This window comes from Oncorhynchus mykiss, chromosome 22 (assembly GCF_013265735.2).
Source record: "Oncorhynchus mykiss isolate Arlee chromosome 22, USDA_OmykA_1.1, whole genome shotgun sequence".
In the NCBI taxonomy this organism is placed as follows: domain Eukaryota; kingdom Metazoa; phylum Chordata; class Actinopteri; order Salmoniformes; family Salmonidae; genus Oncorhynchus; species Oncorhynchus mykiss.
Genome location: NC_048586.1, coordinates 21959049 through 21984524, shown reverse-complemented (window position 1 = coordinate 21984524; position 25476 = coordinate 21959049). Strand labels below are relative to the sequence as shown.

At 44.3% G+C, this 25476-nt stretch overlaps 1 protein-coding gene across 3 annotated transcripts in view; it reads left to right on the top strand.

The window, feature by feature from the left end:
• hecw2a (HECT, C2 and WW domain containing E3 ubiquitin protein ligase 2a) overlaps window positions 1-15373 on the top strand; it is a 52203-nt gene extending 36830 nt beyond the window's left edge. The window contains exons 16-30 of one of the 3 annotated variants that reach the window (XM_021579280.2): window positions 5644-5715; window positions 6355-6457; window positions 7203-7299; window positions 7424-7507; window positions 7643-7728; window positions 8004-8124; window positions 8555-8668; window positions 8821-8973; window positions 9187-9285; window positions 9652-9781; window positions 9995-10141; window positions 10643-10757; window positions 11032-11117; window positions 11426-11538; window positions 12684-15373. In XM_021579280.2, coding sequence (XP_021434955.1) covers window positions 5644-5715; window positions 6355-6457; window positions 7203-7299; window positions 7424-7507; window positions 7643-7728; window positions 8004-8124; window positions 8555-8668; window positions 8821-8973; window positions 9187-9285; window positions 9652-9781; window positions 9995-10141; window positions 10643-10757; window positions 11032-11117; window positions 11426-11538; window positions 12684-12795 — 1632 coding nt within the window. In that variant the 3' untranslated portion in view covers window positions 12796-15373. Of the gene's footprint in view, window positions 1-5580; window positions 5716-6354; window positions 6458-7202; window positions 7300-7423; window positions 7508-7642; window positions 7729-8003; window positions 8125-8554; window positions 8669-8820; window positions 8974-9186; window positions 9286-9651; window positions 9782-9994; window positions 10142-10642; window positions 10758-11031; window positions 11118-11425; window positions 11539-12683 lie in introns of those variants that run through there. The other 2 variants (XM_021579278.2, XR_005038799.1) reach the window with 2 other exon arrangements.
• The last annotated feature ends 10103 nt before the right edge of the window (window positions 15374-25476 follow it).

The following is a 25476-nucleotide window of genomic DNA, read 5'->3' as shown; positions in this document are numbered from 1 at the left end:
TTGATAGCCTTGCGGAGGGAATAGCTGCACTGTTTGTATTCGGTCATGTTACCAGACACCTTGCCCTGATTAAAAGCAGTGGTTCGCGCTTTCAGTTTCACACGAATGCTGCCATCAATCCACGGTTTCTGGTTAGGGAATGTTTTAATCGTTGCTATGGGAACGACATCTTCAACGCACGTTCTAATGAACTCGCACACCGAATCAGCGTATTCGTCAATGTTGTTATCTGACGCAATACGAAACATCTCCCAGTCCACGTGATGGAAGCAGTCTTGGAGTGTGGAGTCAGCTTGGTCGGACCAGCGTTGGACAGACCTCAGCGTGGGAGCCTCTTGTTTTAGTTTCTGTCTGTAGGCAGGGATCAACAAAATGGAGTCGTGGTCAGCTTTTCCGAAAGGGGGGCGGGGCAGGGCCTTATATGCGTCGCGGAAGTTAGAGTAACAATGATCCAAGGTCTTTCCTCCCTGGTTGCGCAATCGATATGCTGATAAAATTTGGGGAGTCTTGTTTTCAGATTAGCCTTGTTAAAATCCCCAGCTACAATGAATGCAGCCTCCGGATAAATTGTTTCCAGTTTGCAGAGAGTTAAATAAAGTTCGTTCAGAGCCATCGATGTGTCTGCTTGGGGGGGGATATATACGGCTGTGATTATAATCGAAGAGAATTCTCTTGGTAGATAATGCGGTCTACATTTGATTGTGAGGAATTCTAAATCAGGTGAACAGAAGGATTTGAGTTCCTGTATGTTTCTTTCATCACACCATGTCACGTTGGCCATGAGGCATACGCCCCCGCCCCTCTTCTTACCAGAAAGATGTTTGTTTCTGTCAGCGCGATGTGTGGAGAAACCCGTTGGCTGCACCGCTTCGGATTGTTTTTCCACATTTTGTTACGTTACAACCTTATTCTAAAATGGATTACATACAATTTTCCCCTCATCGATTTACACACATGATGACAAAGCAAAAACAGGTTTTAAGAATTTTTTGCCAATGTATTAAAAAAAAACGTATACCTTATTTAAATAAGTATTCAGACCGTTTGCTTTGAGATTGCTATGTTTCCATTGATCCTCCTCGAGATGTTTCTACAACTTGATTGGAGTCAACCTGTGGAAAATTAAATTGATTGGACATGGTTTGGAAAGGCACACACCTGGTCCCACATTTGACAGTGCAGGTCAGAGCAAAAACCAAGCCAGGTCGAAGCAATTGTCCATAGTAAATGGAAGAAGTTTGGAACCACCAAGACTCTTCCTAATTAAAAAAATAATAATTATATATATATTTTTATTTATTTCACCTTTATTTAACCAGGTAGGCTAGTTGAGAACAAGTTCTCATTTGCGACCTGGCCAAGATAAAGCATAGCAGTGTGAACAGACAACACAGAGTTACACATGGAGTAAACAATTAACAAGTCAATAACACAGTAGAAAAAAAGTGAGTCTCTATACATTGTGTGCAAAAGGCATGAGGAGGTAGGCGAATAATTACAATTTTGCAGATTAACACTGGAGTGATAAATGATCAGATGGTCATGTACAGGTAGAGATATTGGTGTGCAAAAGAGCAGAAAAGTACATAAATAAAAACAGTATGGGGATGAGGTAGGTAAAATTGGGTGGGCTATTTACCGATAGACTATGTACAGCTGCAGCGATCGGTTAGCTGCTCAGATAGCAGATGTTTGAAGTTGGTGAGGGAGATAAAAGTCTCCAACTTCAGCGATTTTTGCAATTCGTTCCAGTCACAGGCAGCAGAGAACTGGAACGAAAGGCGACGAAATGAGGTGTTGGCTTTGGGGATGATCAGTGAGATACACCTGCTGGAGTGCGTGCTACGGGTGGGTGTTGCCATCGTGACCAGTAAACTGAGATAAGGATGACTTGGAGCCAGTGAGTCTGGCGACTAATATGTAGCGAGGATAGGGTCGATGAAGAGCCATGAGTGGACCTGGGAGGGCATAGGCCCACCCACTGGGGAGTCAGGCCCGATGGCACGAAAGGCGACCAAATGAGGTGTTGGCTTTAGGGATGATCAGTGAGATACACCTGCAGGAGCGCGTGCTACGGGTGGGTGTTGCCATCGTGACCAGTGAACTGAGATAAGGCGGAGCTTTACCTAGCATGGACTTGTAGATGACCTGGAGCCAGTGGGTCTGGCGACGAATATGTAGCAAGGACCAGCCGACTAGAGCATACAGGTCGCAGTGGTGGGTGGTATAAGGTGCTTTAGTAACAAAACGGATGGCACTGTGATAAACTGCATCCAGTTTGCAGTTAGAGTAGAGTATTGAAAGCTATTTTGTAGATGACATCGCCGAAGTCGAGGATCGGTAGGATAGTCAGTTTTACTAGGGTAAGTTTGGCGGTGTGAGTGAAGGAGGCTTTGTTGCAGAATAGAAAGCAGATTTCTAGATTCGATTTTAGATTGGAGATGTTTGACATGAGTCTGGAATGAGAGTTTACAGTCTAGCCAGACACCTAGGTACTTATAGATGTCCACATATTCTAGGTCGGAACCATCCAGGGTGGTGATGCTAGTCGGGCGTGCGGGTGCAGGCAGCAAATGGTTGAAAAGCATGCATTTGGTTTTACTAGCGTTTAAGAGCAGTTGAAGGCCACGGAAGGAGTGTTGTAGGGCATTGAAGCTTGTTTGGAGGTTAGATAGCACAGTGTCCAAGGACGGGCCGGAAGTATACAGAATGGTGTCGTCTGCGTAGAGGTGGATCAGGAAATCGCCCGCAGCAAGAGCAACATCATTGATATATACTGAGAAAAGAGTCGGCCCGAGAATTGAACCCTGTGGAACCCCCATAGAGACTGCCAGAGGACCGGACAGCATGCCCTCCGATTTGACACACTGAACTCAGTGTGGGTCAGTGACCTGTTTGTTGACTTGGCTTTCGAAGACCTTAGATAGGCAGGGCAGGATGGATATAGGTCTGTAACAGTTTGGGTCCAGGGTGTCTCCCCCTTTGAAGAGGGGGATGACTGCGGCAGCTTTCCAATCCTTGGGGATCTCAGACGATATGAAAGAGAGGTTGAACAGGCTGGTAATAGGGGTTGCGACAATGGCGGCGGATAGTTTCAGAAATAGAGGGTCCAGATTGTCAAGCCCAGCTGTTTTGTACGGGTCCAGTTTTTTCAGCTCTTTCAGAACATCTGCTATCTGGATTTGGGTAAAGGAGAACCTGGAGAGGCTTGGGCGAGTAGCTGCGGGGGGGGGGGGGGGGGGGGGGGGGGGTCGGGGGGGTGGAGCTGTTGGCCGAGGTTGGAGTAGCCAGGAGGAAGGCATGGCCAGCCGTTGAGAAATGCTTGTTGAAGTTTTCGATAATCATGGATTTATCGGTGTTACCTAGCCTCAGTGCAGTGGGCAGCTGGGAGGAGGTGCTCTTGTTCTCCATGGACTTCAGTGTCCCAGAACTTTTTGGAGTTTTTGGAGCTACAGGATGCAAATTTCTGCCTGAAGAAGCTGGCCTTCGCTTTCCTGACTGACTGCGTGTATTGGTTCCTGACTTCCCTGAACAGTTGCATATCGCGGGGACTATTCGATGCTATTGCAGTCCGCCACAGGATGTTTTTGTGCTGGTCGAGGGCAGTCAGGTCTGGAGTGAACCAAGTGCTATATCTGTTCTTAGTTCTGCATTTTTTGAACGGAGCATGCTTATCTAAAATGGTGAAGAAGTTACTTTTAAAGAATGACCAGGCATCCTCAGCTGACGGGATGAGGTCAATATCCTTCCAGGATACCTGGGCCAGGTCGATTAGAAAGGCCTGCTCACAGAAGTGTTTTAGGGAGCGTTTGACAGTGATGAGGGGTGGTCGTTTGACTGCGGATCAGTAGCGGATACAGGCAATGAGGCAGTGATCGCTGAGATCCTGGTTGAAGACAGCAGAGGTGTATTTGGAGGACCAGTTGGTCAGGATGACGTCTATGAGGGTGCCCTTGTTTACAGATTTATGGTTGTACCTGGTGGGTTCCTTGATGATTTGTGTGAGATTGAGGGCATCTAGCTTAGCTTGTAGGACTGCCGGGGTGTTAAGCATATCCCAGTTTAGGTCACCTAACAGAACAAACTCGATAGCTAGATGGGCGGCGATCAATTCACAAATGGTGTCCAGGGCACAGCTGGGAGCTGAGGGGGGTCGGTAGCAGGTGGAAACAGTGAGAGACTAATGCTGGCCGCCTGGCCAAACCGAGCATTCGAGGGAGGAGGGCCTGGGTCAGGGAGGTGATCAAGAACCCAATGGTCACTCTGACAGAGTTCCAGAGTTCCTCTGTGGAGAGGGGAGAACCTTCCAGAAGGACAACAGTCTCTGCAGCACTCCATCAAGCAAGCCTTTATTGTAGTGGCCAGATGGAAGCCACTCCTCAGTAAAAGGCACGTTTTGAGCCTGCTTTGAGTTTGTCAAAAGGCACCTAAAGAACTGACCATGAGAAACCAGAATCTCTGGTCTGATGAAACCAAGATTTAACTTTTTGGCCTGAATGCCAAGTGTCACGTCTGGAGGAAACCTGGCACCATTGCTACGGTGAAGAATTGTGGTGGCATCATCAATCTGTGGGGGATGTTTTTTCAGCAGCAAGGACTGGAATACTAGTCAGGATTGAGGCAAAGATGAACAGAGAAAAGTACAGAGAGATCCTTGATGAAAACCGGCTCCAGAATGCTTAGGACCTCAGACTGGGTCGAAGGTTCACCTTCAACAGGACAACGACCCTAAGCACACAGCCAAGACAATGCAGGAGTGGTTTCGGGACAAGTCTCTGAATGTCCTTAAGTGGCCCAGCCAGAGCCCGGACTTGAACCCGATCGAACATCTCTGGAGAGACCTGGAAATACCTGTTCAGCGACTCTCCCAGAGCTTGAGGATCTGCAGAGAAGAATGGGAGAAACTCCCCAAATACAGGTCTGCCAAGCTTGTAGCGTCATACACAAGAAAACTCGAGGCTGTAATCGCTGCTTCAACAAAGTACTGAGTAAAGAGTCTGAATAGTTATGTAAATGTGATATTTCATTTATTTTTATTAATCCGTATTGTGTGTAGGTTGATGAGGAAAAAAGTGTATTTAATCAATTTTAGAATACGGCTGTAACATAACGAAATATGGAAAAAGTCAAGATGTCTGAATACTTAATGAATGCACTGTATAATATATACAGTACCAGTCAAAAGTTTGGGTATACTCATTTTCAGGGTTTTTCTTTATTTTTACTATGTTCTACATTGTAGGATAATAGTAAAGATGTCAAAACTAGGAAATAACACATGTAGTGTATTATGTATGATTGATGATGTATGATTAAAGTGATTAACAAATCTAAATATATTTGAGATTCTTCAAAGTAGTCACAATTTGCCTTGATGACAGTTTTGGTTACTACATGATTCCATATGTTATTTCATATTTGTGATGTCTTCACTATTATTCTACAATGTAGAAAATAGTAAAAATACAGAATGAGTAGGTTTGGCTAAACTTTTGACTGGTACTGTATGTACACCTGCATGCATATACTGTAGTTTCTTTATCTATCTTACTGTACGTGGCTGGCTGTGTGTCTTCACAGCCCTTCTTTGTGGATCACAATCGTCGTTCCACTACCTTCATCGACCCACGGCTCCCCCTCCAGAGTGCACGTTCCACTGGCCTGTTGACCCACCGCCAGCACCTCAGCCGCCAACGCAGCCACAGCGCAGGCGAGGTGAGAGACTACTGCTGCATTCACACAGGCCACTTAAAAAAAAGTCTGACTGGACAGCATGACGGCATGCTAACTAGTGGACTAACCTACATGTGGCTTGGCAATTTTCCTGGCTGGTTTGAAGAACATGCCAACTAACATCCAAAAAAGGAAATACCGCTGCAGTGGATGATATTGTCCGTCGTCGGCCTCATCAGAATTTGCCATTGTCTTGCTGAAAATGTTACATCTGGTTTCATCTTGCCGTAATAAGTCGACTATGTGAACGCAGCAAACTGCTGTACTACTGCACCACTAATACAGGCTTGAGATCAGCTCTAAATCTATTCTATTACACCCACTACACCACTGACACACTGGAATACTGACCTGTGATCATCACTAAGACTAGCTGGTTTAATAAGACCTATATCAATCATAATGCTAATTAGCAAGACTAATACTAGGTTAATAGAACAAAAAATTCATAATGTATCAAAAAGATTGAAATGGTTCCTTAACCTCCTAAAATGGGTGTAAGTAGTAGTATGTTTCTATTGAAAACAAATGACAATGCTGGGTTTATGGCTGGGAGTTCCCTGATTGTGTCAATTGGTAGCAGCAGAGGGTTCCGTCCTGACTCGGAGTGTCCCCTTGCAGGTGGTAGATGACACGCGACACTCCAACCCACCTGTCATGCCCCGCCCCTCCAGCACCTTCAGTGGGTCCACTCGCAATCAATACCAGGACCTCGTGCCTGTAGGTGAGTACACACGCATGCACGGTAGGTGACCTAGCAGTTAGTGTTGGGCCAGTAACCAGAATATTGCTAGTTTAAATCCGTGTGCGGACAAGGTGAAAATTCTCCCCTTGAGCAAGGCACTTAACCCTAATTGCTCCACTTAAAGCTACAATTTGGTATATGACCAAATACACATAGAAACATGAGTTATAGACTTCCATTCCCATTGAAAGCAAGTCAAGAAGAGGTAGATCTATGTGTGCCATTTTTATGCTTCCTGTTCTGAAGTTTTTTTTTGTTGTCTTTTACTGTACTTTCGGTTTTGTACAGCAGCTTCAAAACAGCTGAATATACATTATTTTAGTTATGGAAAATCTATTTCACAGTGGTTTAGATGGTACAATGATTCACCACACAATGACTGCTTGTTTTGTCACAAAACTGAAATTAGGCAATTTATTAGAATTTTAGCAACCCGGAAATGGCGGAGCAATTTCTGCATAGTGCATCTTTAACCCTAATTGCACCAAGGGTCCCTGGCCACGTCCCACTCTCTGAGGGTGTCTCAAGGGGAGTTGGGATATGCAAAAAAACATGTCCGTTTCACCCCTCAAACTCCTACAGGTTACCCACTTGTACATGCAGTAAAACAGGAAGAATATAAGCACCCTCTATTTAAACTTTTTACACACACGTGCTATATACAGGGCTAACTTATGCACTAATAGACACAGTAATGTTGATATTTACACGGGTCTCTCCCCAGCCTACAATGACAAGATTGTGGCATTTCTACGGCAACCCAACATCATTGAGATCCTGCAAGAGAGGCAACCAGAACTCGTCAGGAACCACTCACTCAAGTAGGTCACCCCAATCACCATGGGAACCCTTTAGTCAGATATTTAACCCTTAATCTTAACCTCCTAAATGTATTATGATTATGCCAAACAGCAGTATCACGAATGTTAACGTGTTTGTCTGCAGGGAAAGGTTACAGTTCATTCGCAGCGAGGGTGTTTCTGGGCTTGCTCGTCTCTCTAGCGATGCTGATCTAGTCATTTTGCTCAGGTGGGACCTCTGTGTGCGTCTTTATGTGCTAATGTCTGTTTGTGATTGGTGTTTGGTGTATGTTTGTGTGTACGAGAAGGTATTGCGTGTCTGTCTGTGTGAGAGTGAGAATTTAAGTACTCCTCTCTCCCTTAGCCTGTTTGACGAGGAGGTCATGTCCTATGTGCCACCTGCTGCCTTACTGCACCCTAGCTACTGCTCCTCCCCTCAAAGCTCCCCTGGTGAGACCACACACACATATTTTCTCCTCATGCCCTTCTTCTTCCCTTAGTCTTGCTTCTAATCGAAACTATCCATCCAAGAAAGGGCAAGATAATGAGAAAAAGCCTTGAGCTATAAAAGTAGCTTAGCGCTCTCAATTAGTGAAGTTTTGTGTTTTTTTTCCAAACCAAATCTATGCTAATAAAAGTTGTAATAATGAGATACAATTACGATATTCTGAGGAACTTGTCTATTTTTCATTCTCCTCTTCCTCCTCCTCCCGCCCCATTCTCAGGTACTCAGAGAGCTAATGCACGTGCCCCTGCCCCGTACAAACGTGACTTTGAGGCCAAACTGAGAAACTTCTATCGCAAGCTGGAGACAAAGGGCTATGGCCAGGGACCTGGGAAAGTCAAGTGAGTACTTGATGACGTCATTCAACAGGTTGAGAGAACCGCTAAATTTCAGCAGTATTCTGACATGGAATCACTGGTCACTTTAATAATGGAACACTAGTCTCTTTAATAGTGTTTACATACTGCTTTACTCATTTCATATGTATATACTGTATTCTACTGTATTTTAGTCAATGCCACTCTGACATTGCTCATCCTAATATTGATTTATTTCTTAATTCCATTTTACTTTTAGATTTGTGTGTATTTTTGTGAATTGTTTGGATCTGCATTGTTGGAGCTAGGAACACAAGCATTTCGCTACACCCGCAATGACATCTGATAAATATGTCTATGTGACCAATAAAATTAGATTTGTTAATTCCTTAAACTGTGTGCTTGTGTGCTGTGCCTGAGTGGGTTCATGACTGGCTGTTTTTCCTTCTTCCAGATTGATCGTTCGTAGAGATCACCTGTTGGAGGATGCCTTCAATCAGATCATGTGCTACTCCCGCAAAGACCTGCAGAGGAGTAAGCTGTATGTCAGCTTTGTGGGAGAGGAAGGGTGAGTGTTGCTTTTGTAGTTTAGGTCTTTTAATATTTTCTACACATTACCTTAAGTTTGCTCATTTGCATCGGTTGTTATGTTGTCTCTGTGTACATTGTTTATTTTCCATAATCTCAATACATGATTTATGAAACGTGTGTGTGTTATAGGCTGGACTACAGCGGCCCTTCGAGGGAGTTCTTCTTCTTGGTGTCAAGGGAGTTGTTTAACCCTTACTACGGTCTGTTTGAGTACTCTGCCAACGACACCTACACTGTGCAGATCAGCCCCATGTCTGCCTTCGTGGACAACCATCACGAGTGGTGAGTGACAAGTTTACACTACCAGGATGGATGGACGGATGGATGGACGGATGGATGGACGGATGGATGGATGGACAGGCGAGTGGTCGTATTTAGGAAGACAGACATGCTGTAGATAAAATAAAGAACAAAGACGCAGATAGACCTATAATAACATCTGACTTGTCATCGTATACTGTACATACTGTACCTAGCAATGTTGCTGTCTTCCAGGTTTCGTTTCAGTGGGCGTATCCTGGGCCTGGCTCTGATCCACCAGTATCTGTTGGATGCCTTCTTTACCCGCCCGTTCTACAAGGGCCTGCTGCGTATGTAAGTTTCTCAATCAGGTTCTCTTAGCTAGCAAATGGCTAGGGATCCTATCACGATGAACACCACATTTGTATATGTTTGACAATGCAACCACCCTGGCAAATTGCTAGTTATGCTTTAGCATAAAATAAATTATATGACAAATACACACCTCACTATTTTTTAGGTAGTAACTACTGAACTGGAAGAAGCTGAACAGACAGGATTTGGTTAGATTGATTTGACTTTTTAGTTATTCAGTTGCCATGATTTCATTATGTGGTTGATATACACTCTGGAAAACATCATGCTAAATTACTAAAATGTTAATATAAGACTTAGTTATGAGATACATTTTTCACCTCTGTTGACCTTTGACCCCTACAGCCCATGTGACCTGAGTGACCTGGAGTTCCTGGACGAGGAGTTCCACCAGAGTTTACAGTGGATGAAGGACAATGACATCGAGGACATGCTGGACCTCACCTTCACCGTCAACGAGGAGGTCTTCGGGCAGGTCTGTGTGTATGCTTGTGTTTTGAATAATGAATGTATTGTATGTATCTTCAATCATTTTAGACTACATACACTACCCTGCATTTGATATTTAATTGCTTGTTGCAATGTGTTGTATTTGGAGGTGAATCCTGACTTTACTTAGTCATTCATTGATGTCAATGGTAAGGTAGGATTCACCCTATATTGTGTTTCTATCTTTACGGCCCTATAGATCACAGAGAGAGAGCTGAAGCCAGGCGGTGCAGGTGTTCCAGTGTCAGAGAAGAATAAGAAGGAGTACATCGAGCGCATGGTTAAGTGGCGCATTGAAAGGGGTGTGGCTCAGCAGACTGAGAGCCTGGTGCGAGGCTTCTATGAGGTAGGGCTCTGTGTTTTGTGCAATCATGTGACATAGCAAGATTTTATCCTGTATTTTAAGCCTTAGACAGAAATTAGAATTACAGAAAAATCTAAGCAATTGTCTGAGGATAGTGCTGGAAAATCTGACATAAAAAGAAAAGGGGATAGTTTGATGAAAAAGCTTTAAATAAAGGTTCAAATCCAGGTTGTGACATAGTTACACAAAACACAGGGCCCTATGACATCACACACATCATTGATAATGGTCTATCATTGTCAAATGTATTGGTCAAGTGGCATTGTATCCGCATAATGATGCAGCGCTACGTCAGCTATTGTGTAATAGATAATGATGCAGCAAGGGGTAATTTATCTGAAATAGATAATCATGCATGCCAATAACAATTTATGTGGTTACTCCTAATGTATTAGGAGTATATTAGTATTGTGATATGTCTTGGCCAGGTGGTAATGTCTCTGTAATAGAAAATGTATCAGAATTGTGACATGTGTTGGTCAGGTGGTGGACGTGAGGCTGGTGTCTGTGTTTGATGCCAGAGAGCTGGAGTTGGTGATTGCTGGCACTGCAGAGATCGACCTGGCCGACTGGAGAAACAACACAGAGTACAGAGGAGGTAGAGACCGAGGAGCAGCGGGGGGCAGTTTTAGCCTTGGAGAGTCAGACGGTGTGGGAGGATATTTTTCCAGCCAACTAGTAACGCCCCTGATTATATTAATCATCTAATGTTAGTCTTTAAAGATTTAGATCATGCCTTTGATGGAATCAGGTGTTACTGCTGGGCTCCGCACAACTCATGGGCACCACTTTTGTTACAGATTGTGCTTCTAAGAAGATCAGGCTTATTTTGGTCTATGGCTGATCGGTACACCTTTCATCCTTCTCCCTAGGTTACCATGACAACCACATAGTCATTCGCTGGTTCTGGGCAGCAGTGGAGAGGTTCAACAATGAGCAGAGACTCCGACTGCTGCAGGTACTACTTTTCAAGGGACACTCCAATATAGTTTGATACTGACGAAAGGCTGAGCTCCCCAGTCTTAACTTTGCTAACTCTTTATTTTTCAGCCCTGTTTCCACTGGTATTTATCTGGTATTGAAGGTGATATTATTTGGTAACATTTGGAACTTCCTGGTACAATTAATCCCCTAGTAACCGATAAATAATTCCGGGTAATATTGACATAATTGCCCTGTTAACATGTAGTTTCTCAGCGAAAACCTGGTCATTAGGCACTATAAAATAAAATGTTACCTAAATGGGGATTGTATATGTCTCCTTAGTTTGTGACGGGCACCTCCAGTATTCCCTATGAGGGCTTTGCCTCCCTCAGAGGTAGCAATGGACCACGAAGGTTCTGTGTGGAGAAGTGGGGTAAAATAACCTCCTTACCCAGGTATAGTACACCCCTCTGTCTGTCCATGTTTGCCTACCTGTTTATATGAGCTATTCTTATGTGTGTGTGTGAGATGTATGCACATAAAATAGTGTGTATGCGGTGCGTGTACAGTCATGGCCAAAAGTTGAGAATGACACAAATATTAATTTTCACAAAGTCTGCTGCCTCAGTTTGTATGATGGCAATTTGCATATACTCCAGAATGTTATGAAAAGTGATCAGATGAATTGCAATTAATTGCAAAGTCCCTTTTTTCTATGCAAATGAACTGAATCCCCCAAAAACATTTCCACTGCATTTCAGCCCTGCCACAAAAGGACCAACTGACATCATGTCAGTGATTCTCTCATTAACACAGGTGTGAGTGTTGATGAGGACAAGGCTGGAGATCACTCTGTCATGCTGATTGAGTTCAAATAACAGACTGGAAGCTTCAAAAGGAGGGTGGTGCTTAGAATCATTGTTCTTCCTCTGTCAAACATGGTTACCTGCAAGGAAATACGTGCCGTCATCATTGCTTTGCACAAAAAGGGCTTCACAGGCAAGGAAATTGGTGCCAGTAAGATTGCACCTAAATCAACCATTTGTCGGATCTTCAAGAACTTCAAGGAGAGCAGTTCAATTGTTGTGAAGAAGGCGTCAGTGCGCCCAAGAAAGTCCAGCAAGCGCCAGGACCTTCTCCTAAAGTTGATTCAGCTGTGGGATCGGGGGAACAAAACATTGATATTTTGGGTCCAGGCCAGGAAACTCCCCAGACCTTAATCCCATTGAGAACTTGTGGTCAATCCTCAAGAAGCGGGTGGACAAACAAAACCCCACAAATTCTGACAAACTCCAAGCATTGATTATGCAAGCATGCCAGGGCAGATTGCAGAGGTCTTGAAAAAGAAGGGTCAACACTGCAAATATTGACTCTTTGCATCAACTTCATGTAATTGTCAATAAAAGCCTTTGACACTTATGAAATGCTTGTAATTATACTTCAGTATTCCATAGTAACATCTGAAAAAAATATCTAAAGAAACTGAAGCAGCAAACTTTGTGAAAATTAATATTTGTGTCATTCTCAACTTTTGGCCACGACTGTATGTTATGTGTATCTGTCAGTGCGCTCCTCTCACTATCAGTCTGCCTCTCTACAGGGCTCACACATGCTTTAACCGTCTGGACCTCCCGCCGTACCCTTCTTTCTCCATGCTCTATGAGAAGATGCTGACAGCCGTAGAGGAAACCAGCACCTTTGGCCTGGAGTAAACTCTCCAAAATGGCTGCCACAGCCAGGGGTCGAATTGGGAAAGAACAATGGTGGAGAGGAAATCCTGTCACCGTAGCTTGAGGCGAGACAGTACTCACAGTACACAATGGAAACTGAATAGACATCTACCAGAAATTATCATTTTGGAGAAGCAACAGAACTTTTGGGGACAATTTCACCACCAAGACAATCCCAATTTGCCCCCCCCCCCCCCCCTCCGGCTTGGCTATACCTCGCGCCTCCATGATCCCACACTTCCTGGAATCACGTTACTGTTCCATTACCTGCACTGATGCCCTCCATTTGATTCCTGTGTACAACAACCACACTTGTGCTTTCTCTTATCTGTTTATTGGCCTTGGTTACTGTATCTCCTTTTTCCTACAGGGGCTCAGCCTGCCCTTCAAGTCCAGAGACACCTCTTCCTAATACCCTATGCTTCCTCCTGGATTGACCCCCTGTTCTGGACCTCGGAACTGTGTCTTTCTACTCTGGGACTGGAGACTACGTACACTATAATACATAATTTGACTAATTCCTTGTCTTCAAACACACACTCATTCACTCTCACACACTTTCAAGATGACTCTCATGATTAATTTCTGAGGGGATTAAATTGCATGTCACAGCTCCTAAGGTGCACCAAAGGCATTGACTCACTCCAAAACACATTGTACTTGTCTTCTTATGCTAGACTACATGAGCAAGGCTCTAAAATTGGCACACACTAACTCACGATAACAAATACAATTGTAGCGTCACTCTTTTTCAAAATAAATGAGATGCACTTTCTCATACACATATGTAGCTCCACACACACAGTGAGACATTGCCTAACATGGCTCTATTTCTCACTAATGATATTGCCTCCCATCCACAACTGATGAATGTATCACATAAAAGACTGAATGTATGAAACTTCAGCACCTCTGGCTTGCTGTAGTGGGAGGAGGAGCCTTTGCAGCCAAAGACAAATAAACACCAGGAAGTGGATCACCTAAAATTTGTTGAATATGGAAGCCAAGGCTGAAAGTGGCACCGGACACGTGCCTTGTTATGACAGACACTTTCACTCAGTGTTTTGAGGAGGGTTGGTTGGGGACCCGATAGTGGGGCGCACCCATTTCTTCCTCTTGGCTCACAGCCGAAAAGTTGTAACGAGAGACTTTGTAATGTTTATTTGGTCGGTCAAAAGAACATTCAAATGGCTAGGTGTGTTACACACAACAAAAACAGAGCTACAACTCTTAATTGTATTCTATAATAGTTCCAGGATACAAACACGAGGGCAGCACATGATATGGTACTTACTTCAGTATCGTACACACAGCTATGGAAGCATATATAAGCTCGGGACATACACTACACACCTACACAGATGCTTATGATCTCTTGAAAGCAAGTGTTCATCCTGGTTTTGGACTTCTCAGTGCATATCCCCTACCCAACGGACTCATTCAGACACAGACGCACACGTGTTCACAGACACACCCTTTTTATGTGTGTACGCATGATTACAACTACTGTACAGAGGTCTGTGCGAGCTAGACAGACCACTCGGGCTGGAAGCCCCACTGTGATGCATTGTGGAGGAAGCCTTCATATCTCAGCCTGGCTTGAAACTGCATGCAAGGTCCATCTCAGCAACTCTGTGAGCTGCACTGAGCCTGGGACCCCTAGATGGTGTTGTGTTATATCTCGATATTTGCATGCAGAAATAGTGCAACACAAGTCTGTCCTTAATAACTTTTGCATGAGGATATCGCTATCGATGTTGAGAAAAGGGCGGGAGGAGCCGGATAAGAACTGTAGGGTATGCTGCTATAATGCGTTATAAATGTGTCCTTGATGAGGTGGACGCGGTCAAATAAATATTTAGTTTTTGTGCCACATTGTTTATGGCTTCACAATTGTGAAATGTTATAAGCTTTATGTTTGTTTATATGAAGGGTTATGACTAATGTTAACGAAGTACTATGGCAACACACTTTAAGGGAATTGTTTTTGTTACATTCATGAGATCACCTGTCTTGATGATAGGTCAGAGGTTAGAGGTCATGGTTCATGGCTACACAGAAAACCACACGGTGTGTGCTGGTCTTGTATGTCTCATCCTTGTGTACATGTATGTCTGCACCTGTTGTGGGTGTGTGTAAATATATTTTTTGCACTGAATGTACCAAAGGTTTGGGGCTTGCATAGTCAACCATGTCTCCCTAATTTTGTCAGGTTGACAGAATTAGGAATGACCCCAGCCTCGGCCACACATCCCCTTGAGTTTAGAGGGGCAGTTTCATGGCATGCCCAGTAACCATTCACAACTGTTTTTAAATCATTTCTGCCAATCAATACATTTTCCACGCTAAGGATTTTTCTTCTGCTGCAAATGTCCAAATAAGAATAAAGTCAGTTTGCTCCTCACCCAATGAGGACCAAGCTCACCGCCACCACCACTCCCCATGGCTGATCAATTACCAATAGGATTGGACATCTGTGTCAGAACTACTCTATGCAAAAGCTCCTGTATCTCTCCATTTCACCACCATTATTGTATTAAAAGACAATGACAAATGTCAAGTTTTAATTGGTAAGTTTTAATTAGCGATACATGAATGCGTGTTTTCTTTCTGTGTATCTTTTGAGAGATGAACCAGGGGCTCAGCTAGTGGGCCCAATGTTTAGAGAGCAGCAGATGAAGATCTACAGCATAAAATGGACATGGTTTTCTGTTCTATAAGATAGAGAATATCTCTTCTTCTATCCTATATATTTCTTTCTGAAGAAATAAACAAACACATCTTATTTTAACTGTGCATTCCACAAACAACATCTATAGGAAAAAATTTAAATACCCAGGCCCAACTAATAAATTCAAAGGCAAAGTATGTTTTTTTGCTGATCAATGATTGTATTGATGGTTTCAGCTTTTTGTGCAATACATCAGAATGACCCTGTCCTAGGGAGACAATTGTTCTGTGATCAGATAACACAATGTTATTCTCTTTCAAGTAATCGTTTTGGTATTTCACTTATGGGATACGCCCCCAGCGTATTCTTCAGAAGCCTTTGCTAAACTACACCACCCATGATTGGCTGGACTTCGAGACGTGTGAGTTGGGGAAAGGTGTCCCTCCTTAAAAAAAATTAAAAAAAAGTCAGACTGTCATTGAAACACCTCTTCTCGCTTCTCATCAGAAAGCTTACCTCGACACGGCTGCATTTTCCAGAGTTAGCTAAACTGTTCACAGACGTGAGCTTAGAACTCGCTCGCCAGGCCCGATTCTCTGGAATGTGCAGTGGTGGCAATTTTCCTTTTCCTTCACCATAGTTAGAGGAATATTATTAGAGGGAGGACCGGGTATAGCTGTGACACGGCTACCTCGTTCACGACGAAGTTGGCTGTATCCCAACAGTGATTAGTCGTTAGCAAGCTAGCCACCACGCTAGCTAGCTTTTGTGGTTTTACTTAGCTATTAGTACATTTTTCTATCTTTTCTAATCTGTCATTTCGGAAACGGTATCCGGCCATTCGAGTGCCACAGAGTGAAAGCTAGAAATTTAGCATCCCAGCTATGGCAACAAAATAATCTCCCATTCCAAACGAAGGGAAGCTCCTGGCACGACTCTGTACCTGTGGAAACAAGATATCGGCCAAGGACACCCACTTGGTGTGCTCCGCTTGCCTTGGGCTGCAACATGGCCGGGAAGTGTCAGCCTCCATTGGCTCCTGTCCACACTGTGCCCTCTTCACTGTGACTATTCCATGTGAGAAATTGCCAATAAACTGAAGATCTCGTACAACGCTGTCTACTACTCCTTTCACAGAACAGCGCAAACTGGCTCCAACCAGAATAGAAAGAGGAATGGGATGCCCCGGTGCACAACTGAGCAAGAGGACAAGTACATTAGTGTCTAGTTTGAGAAACGGATGCCTCACAAGTCCTCAACTGGCAGCTTCATTAAATAGTACCTGCAAAACACCAGTCTCAACGTCAACAGTGAAGAGGCGACTTGGGATGCTGGCCTTCTAGGCAGAGTTGCAAAGAAAAAGCCATATCTCAGGCTGGCCAACAAAAATAAAATATTAAGAATGGCAAAAGAACACAGACACTGGACAGAGGAAGATCGGAAAAAGTGTTACGGACAGACAAATCTAAGTTTGAGGTGTTCGGATCCCAAAGAAGAACATTCGTGAGGCGCAGAAAAAATTAAAAGATGCTGGAGCAGTGCTTGACGCCATCTGTCAAGCATGGTGGAGTTAATGTGATGGTCTGGAGGGGTTTTGGTGGTGGTAAAGTGGGAGATTTGAACAGGGTAAAAGGGATTTTGAAGGGAGGCTATCACTGGATTTTGCAATGCCATGCCATACACTGAATTGGAGCCAGTTTCCTCCTACAACAGGACAATGACCCAAAGCACAGCTCCAAACAATGCAATACCGATTTATGGAAGAAGCAGTCAGCTGGCCAGCACAGTCACCGGATCTCAACCCTATTGATCTGTTGTGGGAGCAGCTTGACAGTATGGTACGTAAGAAGTGCCCGTCAAGCCAATCCAACGCGTGGGAGGTGCTTCAGGAAGCATGGGGTGAAATCTCTTCAGATTACCTCAACAAACTGACAACTAGAATGCCAAAAGTCTGAAAGGCTGTAATTGCTACATATGGAGGATTCTTTGACGAAAGCAATGTTTGAAGGACACAATTATTTCAATTAAAAATCTTTACTTATAACCTTGTCAACATCTTGACTATATTTTCTATTCCTTTTTCATTGAAAACAAGGACATTTCTAAGTGACCCCAAACTTTTGAACGGTAGTGTATGTATATTTGTAAACAGCTGGTGCATGAACTCTAAGGAAGTCTCAAGATTTTACTCTACCTCAGGCGAGGATCTCATTAAAAGCTGTAGACCCCACTATTTACCAAGACAGTATTCATCTATATTCTTCGAAACTGTCTATTTACCGCCATAAACTGATGCTGGCACTAAGACCACACTCAATGAGCTGTATATGGCCGTAAGCAAACAGCAAAACGCGGCGGTGCTCCTAGTGACCGGGGACTTTAATGCAGGGAAACTATAATCCGTTTTACCATAATTCTACCAGCATATTAAACGTGTGACAAGAGGGGAAAAAAACTCTAGACCATCTTTACTCCACACACAGAGACGCGTACAGAGCTCTCCCTCGCACTCCATTTGGAAAATCTGACCATATCTTCCTGTTTCCTTCTTACATGCAAAAACGTTCCGGGATTTGTCCGAAGGCATTGAGGAGTACACCACATCTGTCACTGGCTTCATCAATAAGTGCATTGATGACGTCTTCCCCACAGTGACCGTAAGTACATACCCAAACCAGAAGCCATGGATGACAGGCAACATCCGCACTGAGCTAAAGGGTAACGCTGATGCTTTCAAGGAGCGGGACTCTAACCCGTAAGCTTATAAGAAATCCGACGAACCATCAAACAGCCAAAGCGTCAAAACAGGACTAAGATTGAATGGTACTATACTGGCTTCGACACTCGTCAGATGTGGCAGGGCTTGCAAACTATTACAGACTACAAAGGGAAGCACAGCTGTGAGCTGCCCAGTGACACAAGCCTACCAGATGAGCTAAATTACCTCTGTGCTCGTTTTGAGGCAAGTAACACTGAAACATGCATGAGAGCATCAGCTGTTCCGGACGACGTTCTCTGTAGCCTATGTAAGACCTTTTAAACAGGTCAACATTCACAAGGCCGCAGGGCCAGACGGATTACCATAACGTGTACTCTGAGTATGCACAGACCAACTAGCAAGTGTCGTCACTGACATTTTCAACCTCTCCCTGACGGAGTCTAATACCAACACCCTGGACCCACTCCAATTTACATACCGCCCCAACAGATCCACATATGATGTAATCTCTATTGCACTCCACACTGCCCTTTTCCACCTAGACAAAAGGAACACCTATGTGAGAATGCTATTCATTGACTACAGCTCAGCGTTCAACACCATAGTGCCCTCAAAGCTCATCGCTAAGCTAAGAACAATGGGACTAAACACCTCCCTCTGCAACTGGATTCTGGACTTCCTGATGGACTACCCCCAGATGGTAAGGGTAGGTAACAACGCATCCGCCACGCTGGTCCTCAACAGGGGGGCCCTTCAGGGGTGTGTGCTCAGTCCCCTCATGTACTCCCTGTTCGCTCATGACTGTGTGGCCAGGCACGACTCCAACACCATCATCAAGTTTGTCTACCATACAACAGTGGTAGGCCTGATTACCCACAATGATGAGACAGCCTGTAGAGAGGAGGTCAGAGATCTAGCCGTGTGGTGCCAGGACAACAACCTCTCCCGCTATGTGATCAAGACAAAGGACATGATTGTGAACTACAGGAAAAGGAGGACCGAGCAGGACCTGTCGTGGCTGAATCAGAATTAGTTAGGTAACATTGATAAATAAGATGTAAATGAAACATAATCATGCTTATGTGAGATATGGTAATAGAATGTCTTCTTTTGGATAATACTGTTGGCAGTTTGCAGTTATCCCTTCTCTGCTAGGGCTTAGTCACTTGGGGCCCAGAGAGGGGAGAGGTCAGGCTTGTCTTCATATGTCAATGTATCTGTTAAACCATGTGATGCTATGAAGAATATCAGAAGGGGAGGAGGACAGAATGGAGGTTTGTCTTCTTATGGGAATGTGTCTAACTATTGTATGTCCCATCTGAGGTTGCCCTTATCTTGCTTTAGTATATAACCTAAGAGGTTCACTGTCTTTTCTGATCTTGTCCAGGAGGGGGTGTATTTGAGATGGGAGTATCTAGAATTGACAATTCTGGATGAGGTAATGGTTTGGTACTATCTTGTACCAAGAACGAGATAAGAACTTCGTTTAGGAGACCAAACTGAATGATAATTTATAGCTAATGCTATCTGACTATGGGATACTCCTCTTTCAAGTAAAAGGTTATTTGTGAACTGTTCCTGAGATCTGTGTTTCGTCATGTGAGTTGAGATGGGTGTGTCTTGGCTATAAATGATACTAAGAACTGTTTTGTAGGGACTCATTTATAGACACTGAATTGATCTGAGAGTCAAAAAGGGCTATGGTGAAGCTCATATTATTAAAGATGCACTTTCTAATATAACTCTGACTTGTGTGTGGTTTGCTCTCTCAATGTTTAGTAATACAGGAAATTACCACGACAGACCCCATTCTCCTCAACAGGGCTATAGTGGAGCAGGTTGAGAGCTTCAAGTTCCTTGGCGTCCACATCAACAAAAAACTATCATGGTCCAAACACACCAAGACCGCCGTGAATAGGGCACGACAAAGCCTATTCCCCCTCAGGAGACTGAAAAGATTTGGCAAAGGTCCTCAGATCATCAAATGGTTCTATAGTTGCACCATCGAGAGGTTGCATCACGGCCTGGTATGGCAAATGCTCGTCCTCCGACCGCAAGGCACTACAGAGGGTAGAGCGTATAGCCCAGTACATCACTGGGGCCAAGCTTCCTGCCATCCAGGACCTCTACCAGGCGGTGTCGGAGGAAGGCCCTAAAAATTGTCAAATATTCCAGCCACCCTAGTCATAGAATGTTCTCTCTGCTACCGCACGTGAAGCGGTCCCGGAGCGCCAAGTCTAGATATAAATACTTCTTAACAGCTTCTATCACCAAGCCATAAGACTCCTGAACAGCTAATCAAATGGCTAACCAGACTATTTGCATTTCACCCCCCCCCCCCCCCCCCCCCTTTACGCTGCTGCTGCTCTGTTTACTATCTATTCATAGGCACTTTAAGTCTACCTACATAACTAAATAAATAACTTCACAGATCTTCATTGTAAAGTGTTTAAACACTGTTTCCCATGATTGTTCAATGAACCATAAACAATTAATGAACATACACCTGTGGAACGGTTGTTAAGACACTAACAGCTTACAGACGGTAGGCAATTAAGGTCACAGTTATGAAAACATAGGACACTATGAGGCCTTTCTACTGACTCTGAAAAACACCAAAAGAAAGATGCCCAGGGTCCCTGCTCATCTGCGTGAACATGCCTTAGGCATTGCAATGTCCGTACTGTGAGACTCCTAAGCCAGCGCTACAGGGAGACCACGTGTGGTCACCAGATATAACCAGCAACAACGTCGTCGATGGGCACAAACCCACCATCGCTGGACCAGATAGGACTGGCAATAAGTGCTCTTCATTGACGAGTCGCGGTTTTGTCTCACCAGGGGTGATAGTCGGATTTGCGTTTGTCGTCGAAGGAATGAGCATTACACCGAGGCTTGTAATGTGGTGCGGGATCAATTTGGAGGTGGACAGTCTGCCATGGTCTGGAGCAGTGTGTCACAGCATCATTGTACTGAGCTTGCTGTCATTGCAGGCAATCTAAACACTGCATTACAGGGAAGACATCCTCCTCCCTCATGTGGTACCCTTCCTGCAGGCTCATCCTGATATGACCCTCCAGCATGACAATGCCACCAGCCATACTGCTCGTTCTGTGCATGATTTCCTACAGTGTCAGTGTTCTCCCATGGCCATCGAGGAGCCCGGATCTCAATCCCATTGGGCACGTCTCGGACCTGTTGGATCGGAGGGTGAGGGCTAGGGTCATTCCCCCCAGAAATGTCCGGGAACTTGCAGGTGACTTGGTGGAAGAGTGGGTTAACATCTCACAGCAATAACTGTCAAATCTGGTGCAGTCCACGAGGAGGAGATGCACTGCAGTACTTAATGCAGCTGGTAGCCACACCAGATACTGACTGTTACTTTTGATTTTGACCCCCCCCCCCCCCCCCCCCCCCCCCCCCTTTGTTCAGGGACACATTATTCCATTTCTGTTAGTCACATGTCTGTGGAACTTGTTCAGTTTATGTCTGTTGTTGAATCTTGTTTTGTTCATACAAATATTTACACATGTTAAGTTGAGGACAGTGAGAGGACGTTACATCTTACCTCAATTGCCTTGACTAACCAGTTCCCCACACATTGACTCTGTACTGGTACCCACTGTAAATAGCCTTGCTCCTGTTATTTTACTGCTGCTCTTTAATTATTTGTTACTTTTATTTTTTACTTGACACTTATTTTTCTTACCTGCATTGTTTGTTTTTCCCCACCCAAAATTGTATTTTTTGTTAAAATCTTTACCCTGTTTCTCCCCTATCCAATTGGTAGTTAGTCTTGTCTCATCGGCTGCAACTCCCGTACGGACTCGAAGGTCGAGAGCTGTGCGTCCTCTGAAACACAACCTAACGCACTGCTTCTGGACACAATGCCCACTTAACCTGAATTTGGCCCATGTGACAAGTAAATTTGACTTGATGTCCCACTACGAGGGTACCCAAAGTCCAACGGGCGGACATGCAATTACTACCAGTCTTTCAGAAGGCCTGGAGGAGGTTAACCATACCTGGAGTACACCTTTCTCCTCCAAGAACCCTATCCAAGGCGGGTCGGTGTTGGACTGTGTTGACATGGAAGGGATTGGGCTTGCCCACACGCCCCCCATCCAACCACTGGTGGCTTCCCATCAACACCCTAGCCAGAAGTCCTCCATGACCTCAACTGGCCCCACCTTACCAACCAAGTACAAGCACTTCCAGTCCTCCCCGACAGAGAAGGTCTACAAGTTAGTCACCACAGGGGTGAGGGATGTCAGTACCCAATGTCAGTTCACACTAAAAATATGTTACCACTAGCGCAGCCAAGCTACAGGCCAAGTGCGCAGTCAGACATGTTTCTGACTAAATCAAAACAAACAGTGTGCCTGCCTACAACACCACCAGAGGGCACTACTGCTTTTTCTGTAGTGATAGGCCACATAAGCGTTTTCCCGCTGCAGACCAGCCGAGCATGCGCAGTGCGTTTTCTACTGTCAAATACCCTTCCCCTGACAGAGGGTGCTCCTGCAATTTGCAGTCACCCCACCTCGATTAGAGAGATTTATATACACTCGAGCTCCGGGGGAACCTGCGTGTGTCCTCTGGGAGCAAATCGCAACGCTACAGAACAGTCAGCTGCTCTTGGAACACCTGATATTTCTAGGTTTCAGAATAAACACAGCGAAGAGCATTCTAATTCCCACGAAAACTGTTTCTAGGTTTAACCCTAGATTAGGTATCATTCAAAGCTTGCCTTTCAGTGAAACGTATAAGAACATTCCAGAATTGCCTAGCACTGTTTCGCACAGGGTACCTGGTCTCTTTCAAAACATGCCTGAGGCTGCTAGGTTTGATGGCATCCGCTTTAGTAGTCATCCCATTAGGACGCTTGAATATGAGAGGGTTTCAACGCTGAGTCTGAGCCCAATATGTCACAAACATCCGTGTACAAATCTCCATAAGTTGCACTGCACTCCTGGAGACACCCAACATTTCTTTAACAGGGTGTCCAGATGGGCACTGTTTATCCAGAAAAGTAGTCAAGATTGACTAATCTCTCTTGGGTTGGGGTGCGACCCTACTCGCTTGAGTAGCCTCGTTTCACTTACAAAAATTAAATTAAACCAATCTAGTGTTCAGCGAAATAACACAATGTCAAATACAGGTAACCTAGTCAAATAATTAACATTCAATCACATTAACTGTTACTCTCTCGCGGGAATTCCACTAATGGTCCATATGTAGCCAAATGTAGTTGCTGCTCATGTTGGTATCTGTACTGATGGCACAAAAGCCATGACAGGGAGACATAGTGGAGTGGTAACGTGCGTGCAAGCAGTTGCTCTCAACGCCACTTGGGTACACTGCAGCATCAACCGAGAGGCTCTTGCTTGCCAAGGAAATGCCTGACAGCTTGAAAGATGTTTTGGACACAACAGTAAAAATGGGTAAATGTTAAAGCAAAGCCCCTGAACTCTCGTGTATTTTCTACACTATGCAATTATATGGGCAGCAACCATGTAACGCTTTTACAACATACAGAAGTGCACTGGTTATCAAGGGGCAACGTATTGACACATTTTTTTTTAAATTGAGAGACGGAGCTTAAAGTTTTCTTTACTGACCATAATTTTCACTTGTCTGACCGCTTGCATGATGACGAGTTTCTCACACGACTGGCCTATCTTGGTGATGTTTTTTCTCGCCTGAATGATCTGAATCTAGGATTACAGGGACTCTCCGCAACTAGAGTGGGGCAAAAAAGTATTCAGTCAGCCACCAATTGTGCAAGTTCTCTCACTTAAAAAGATGAGAGAGGTCTGTAATTTTCATCATAGGTACACTTCAACTATGACAGACAAAATTAGGAAAAAAAATCCAGAAAATCTCATTTGATTTATTTGCAAATTATGGTGGAAGATAAACTTTTGTTATTGACCAAATACTTATCTCAATACTTTGTTATATACCCTTTGTTGGCAATGACAGAGGTCAAACATTTTCTGTAAATCTTCACAAGGTTTTCACACACTGTTGCTGGTATTTAGGCCCATTCCTCCATGCAGATCTCCTCTAGAGCAGTGATGTTTTGGGGCTGTTGCTGGGCAACATGGACTTTCAACTCCCTCCAAAGATTTTCTATGGGGTTGAGATTTGGAGACTGGCTATGCCACTCCAGGACCTTGAAATGCTTCTTACGAAGCCACTCCTTCGTTGCCCGGGCGGTGTGTTTGGGATCATTGTCATGCTGAAAGACCCAGCCACATTTCATCTTCAATGCCCTTGCTGACTCAAAATCTCACGATACATGGCCCCATTCATTCTTTCCTTTACACGAATCAGTCGTCCTGGTCCCTTTGCAGAAAAACGGCCCCAAAGCATGATGTTTCCACCCCCATGCTTCACAGTAGGTATGGTGTTCTTTGGATGCAACTCAGCATTCTTTGTTTTCCAAACACGACGAGTTGAGTTTTACCAAAAAGTTATATTTTGGTTTCATCTGACCATATGACAGTCTCCCAATCTTCTTCTGGATCATCCAAATGCTCTCTAGCAAACTTCAGACGGGCCTGGACATGTACTGGCTTAAGCAGGGGGACACGTCTGGCACTGCAGGATTTGAGTCCCTGGAGGCGTAGTGTGTTACTGATGGTAGGCTTTCTTACTTTGGTCCCAGCTCTCTGCAGGTCATTCACTAGGTCCCCCCGTGTGGTTCTGGGATTGTTGCTCACCGTTCTTGTGATCATTTTGACCCCACGGGGTGAGATCTTGCGTGGAGCCCCAGATCGAGGGAGATTATCAGTGGTCTTGTATGTCTTCCATTTCCTAATAATTGCTCCCACAGTTCATTTCTTCAAACCAAGCTGCTTACCTATTGCAGATTCAGTCTTCCCAGCCTGGTGCAGGTCTACAATTTTGTTTCTGGTGTCCTTTCACAGCTCTTTGGTCTTGGCCATAGCGGAGTTTGGAGTGTGACTGTTTGAGGTTGTGGACAGGTGTCTTTTATACTGATAACAAGTTCAAACAGGTGCCATTAATACAGGTAACGAGTGGAGGACAAAGGAGCCTCTTAAAGAAGAAGTTACATGTCTGTGAGAGACAGAAATCTTGCTTGTTTGTAGGTGACCAAATACTTATTTCCCACCATAATTTGCAAATAAATTCATTAAAAATCCTACAATGTGATTTTCTGGAATTTTTTTTCTCATTTTGTCTGTCATAGTTGAAGTGTACCTATGATGAAAATTTACAGGCCTCTCATCTTTTTAAGTGGGAG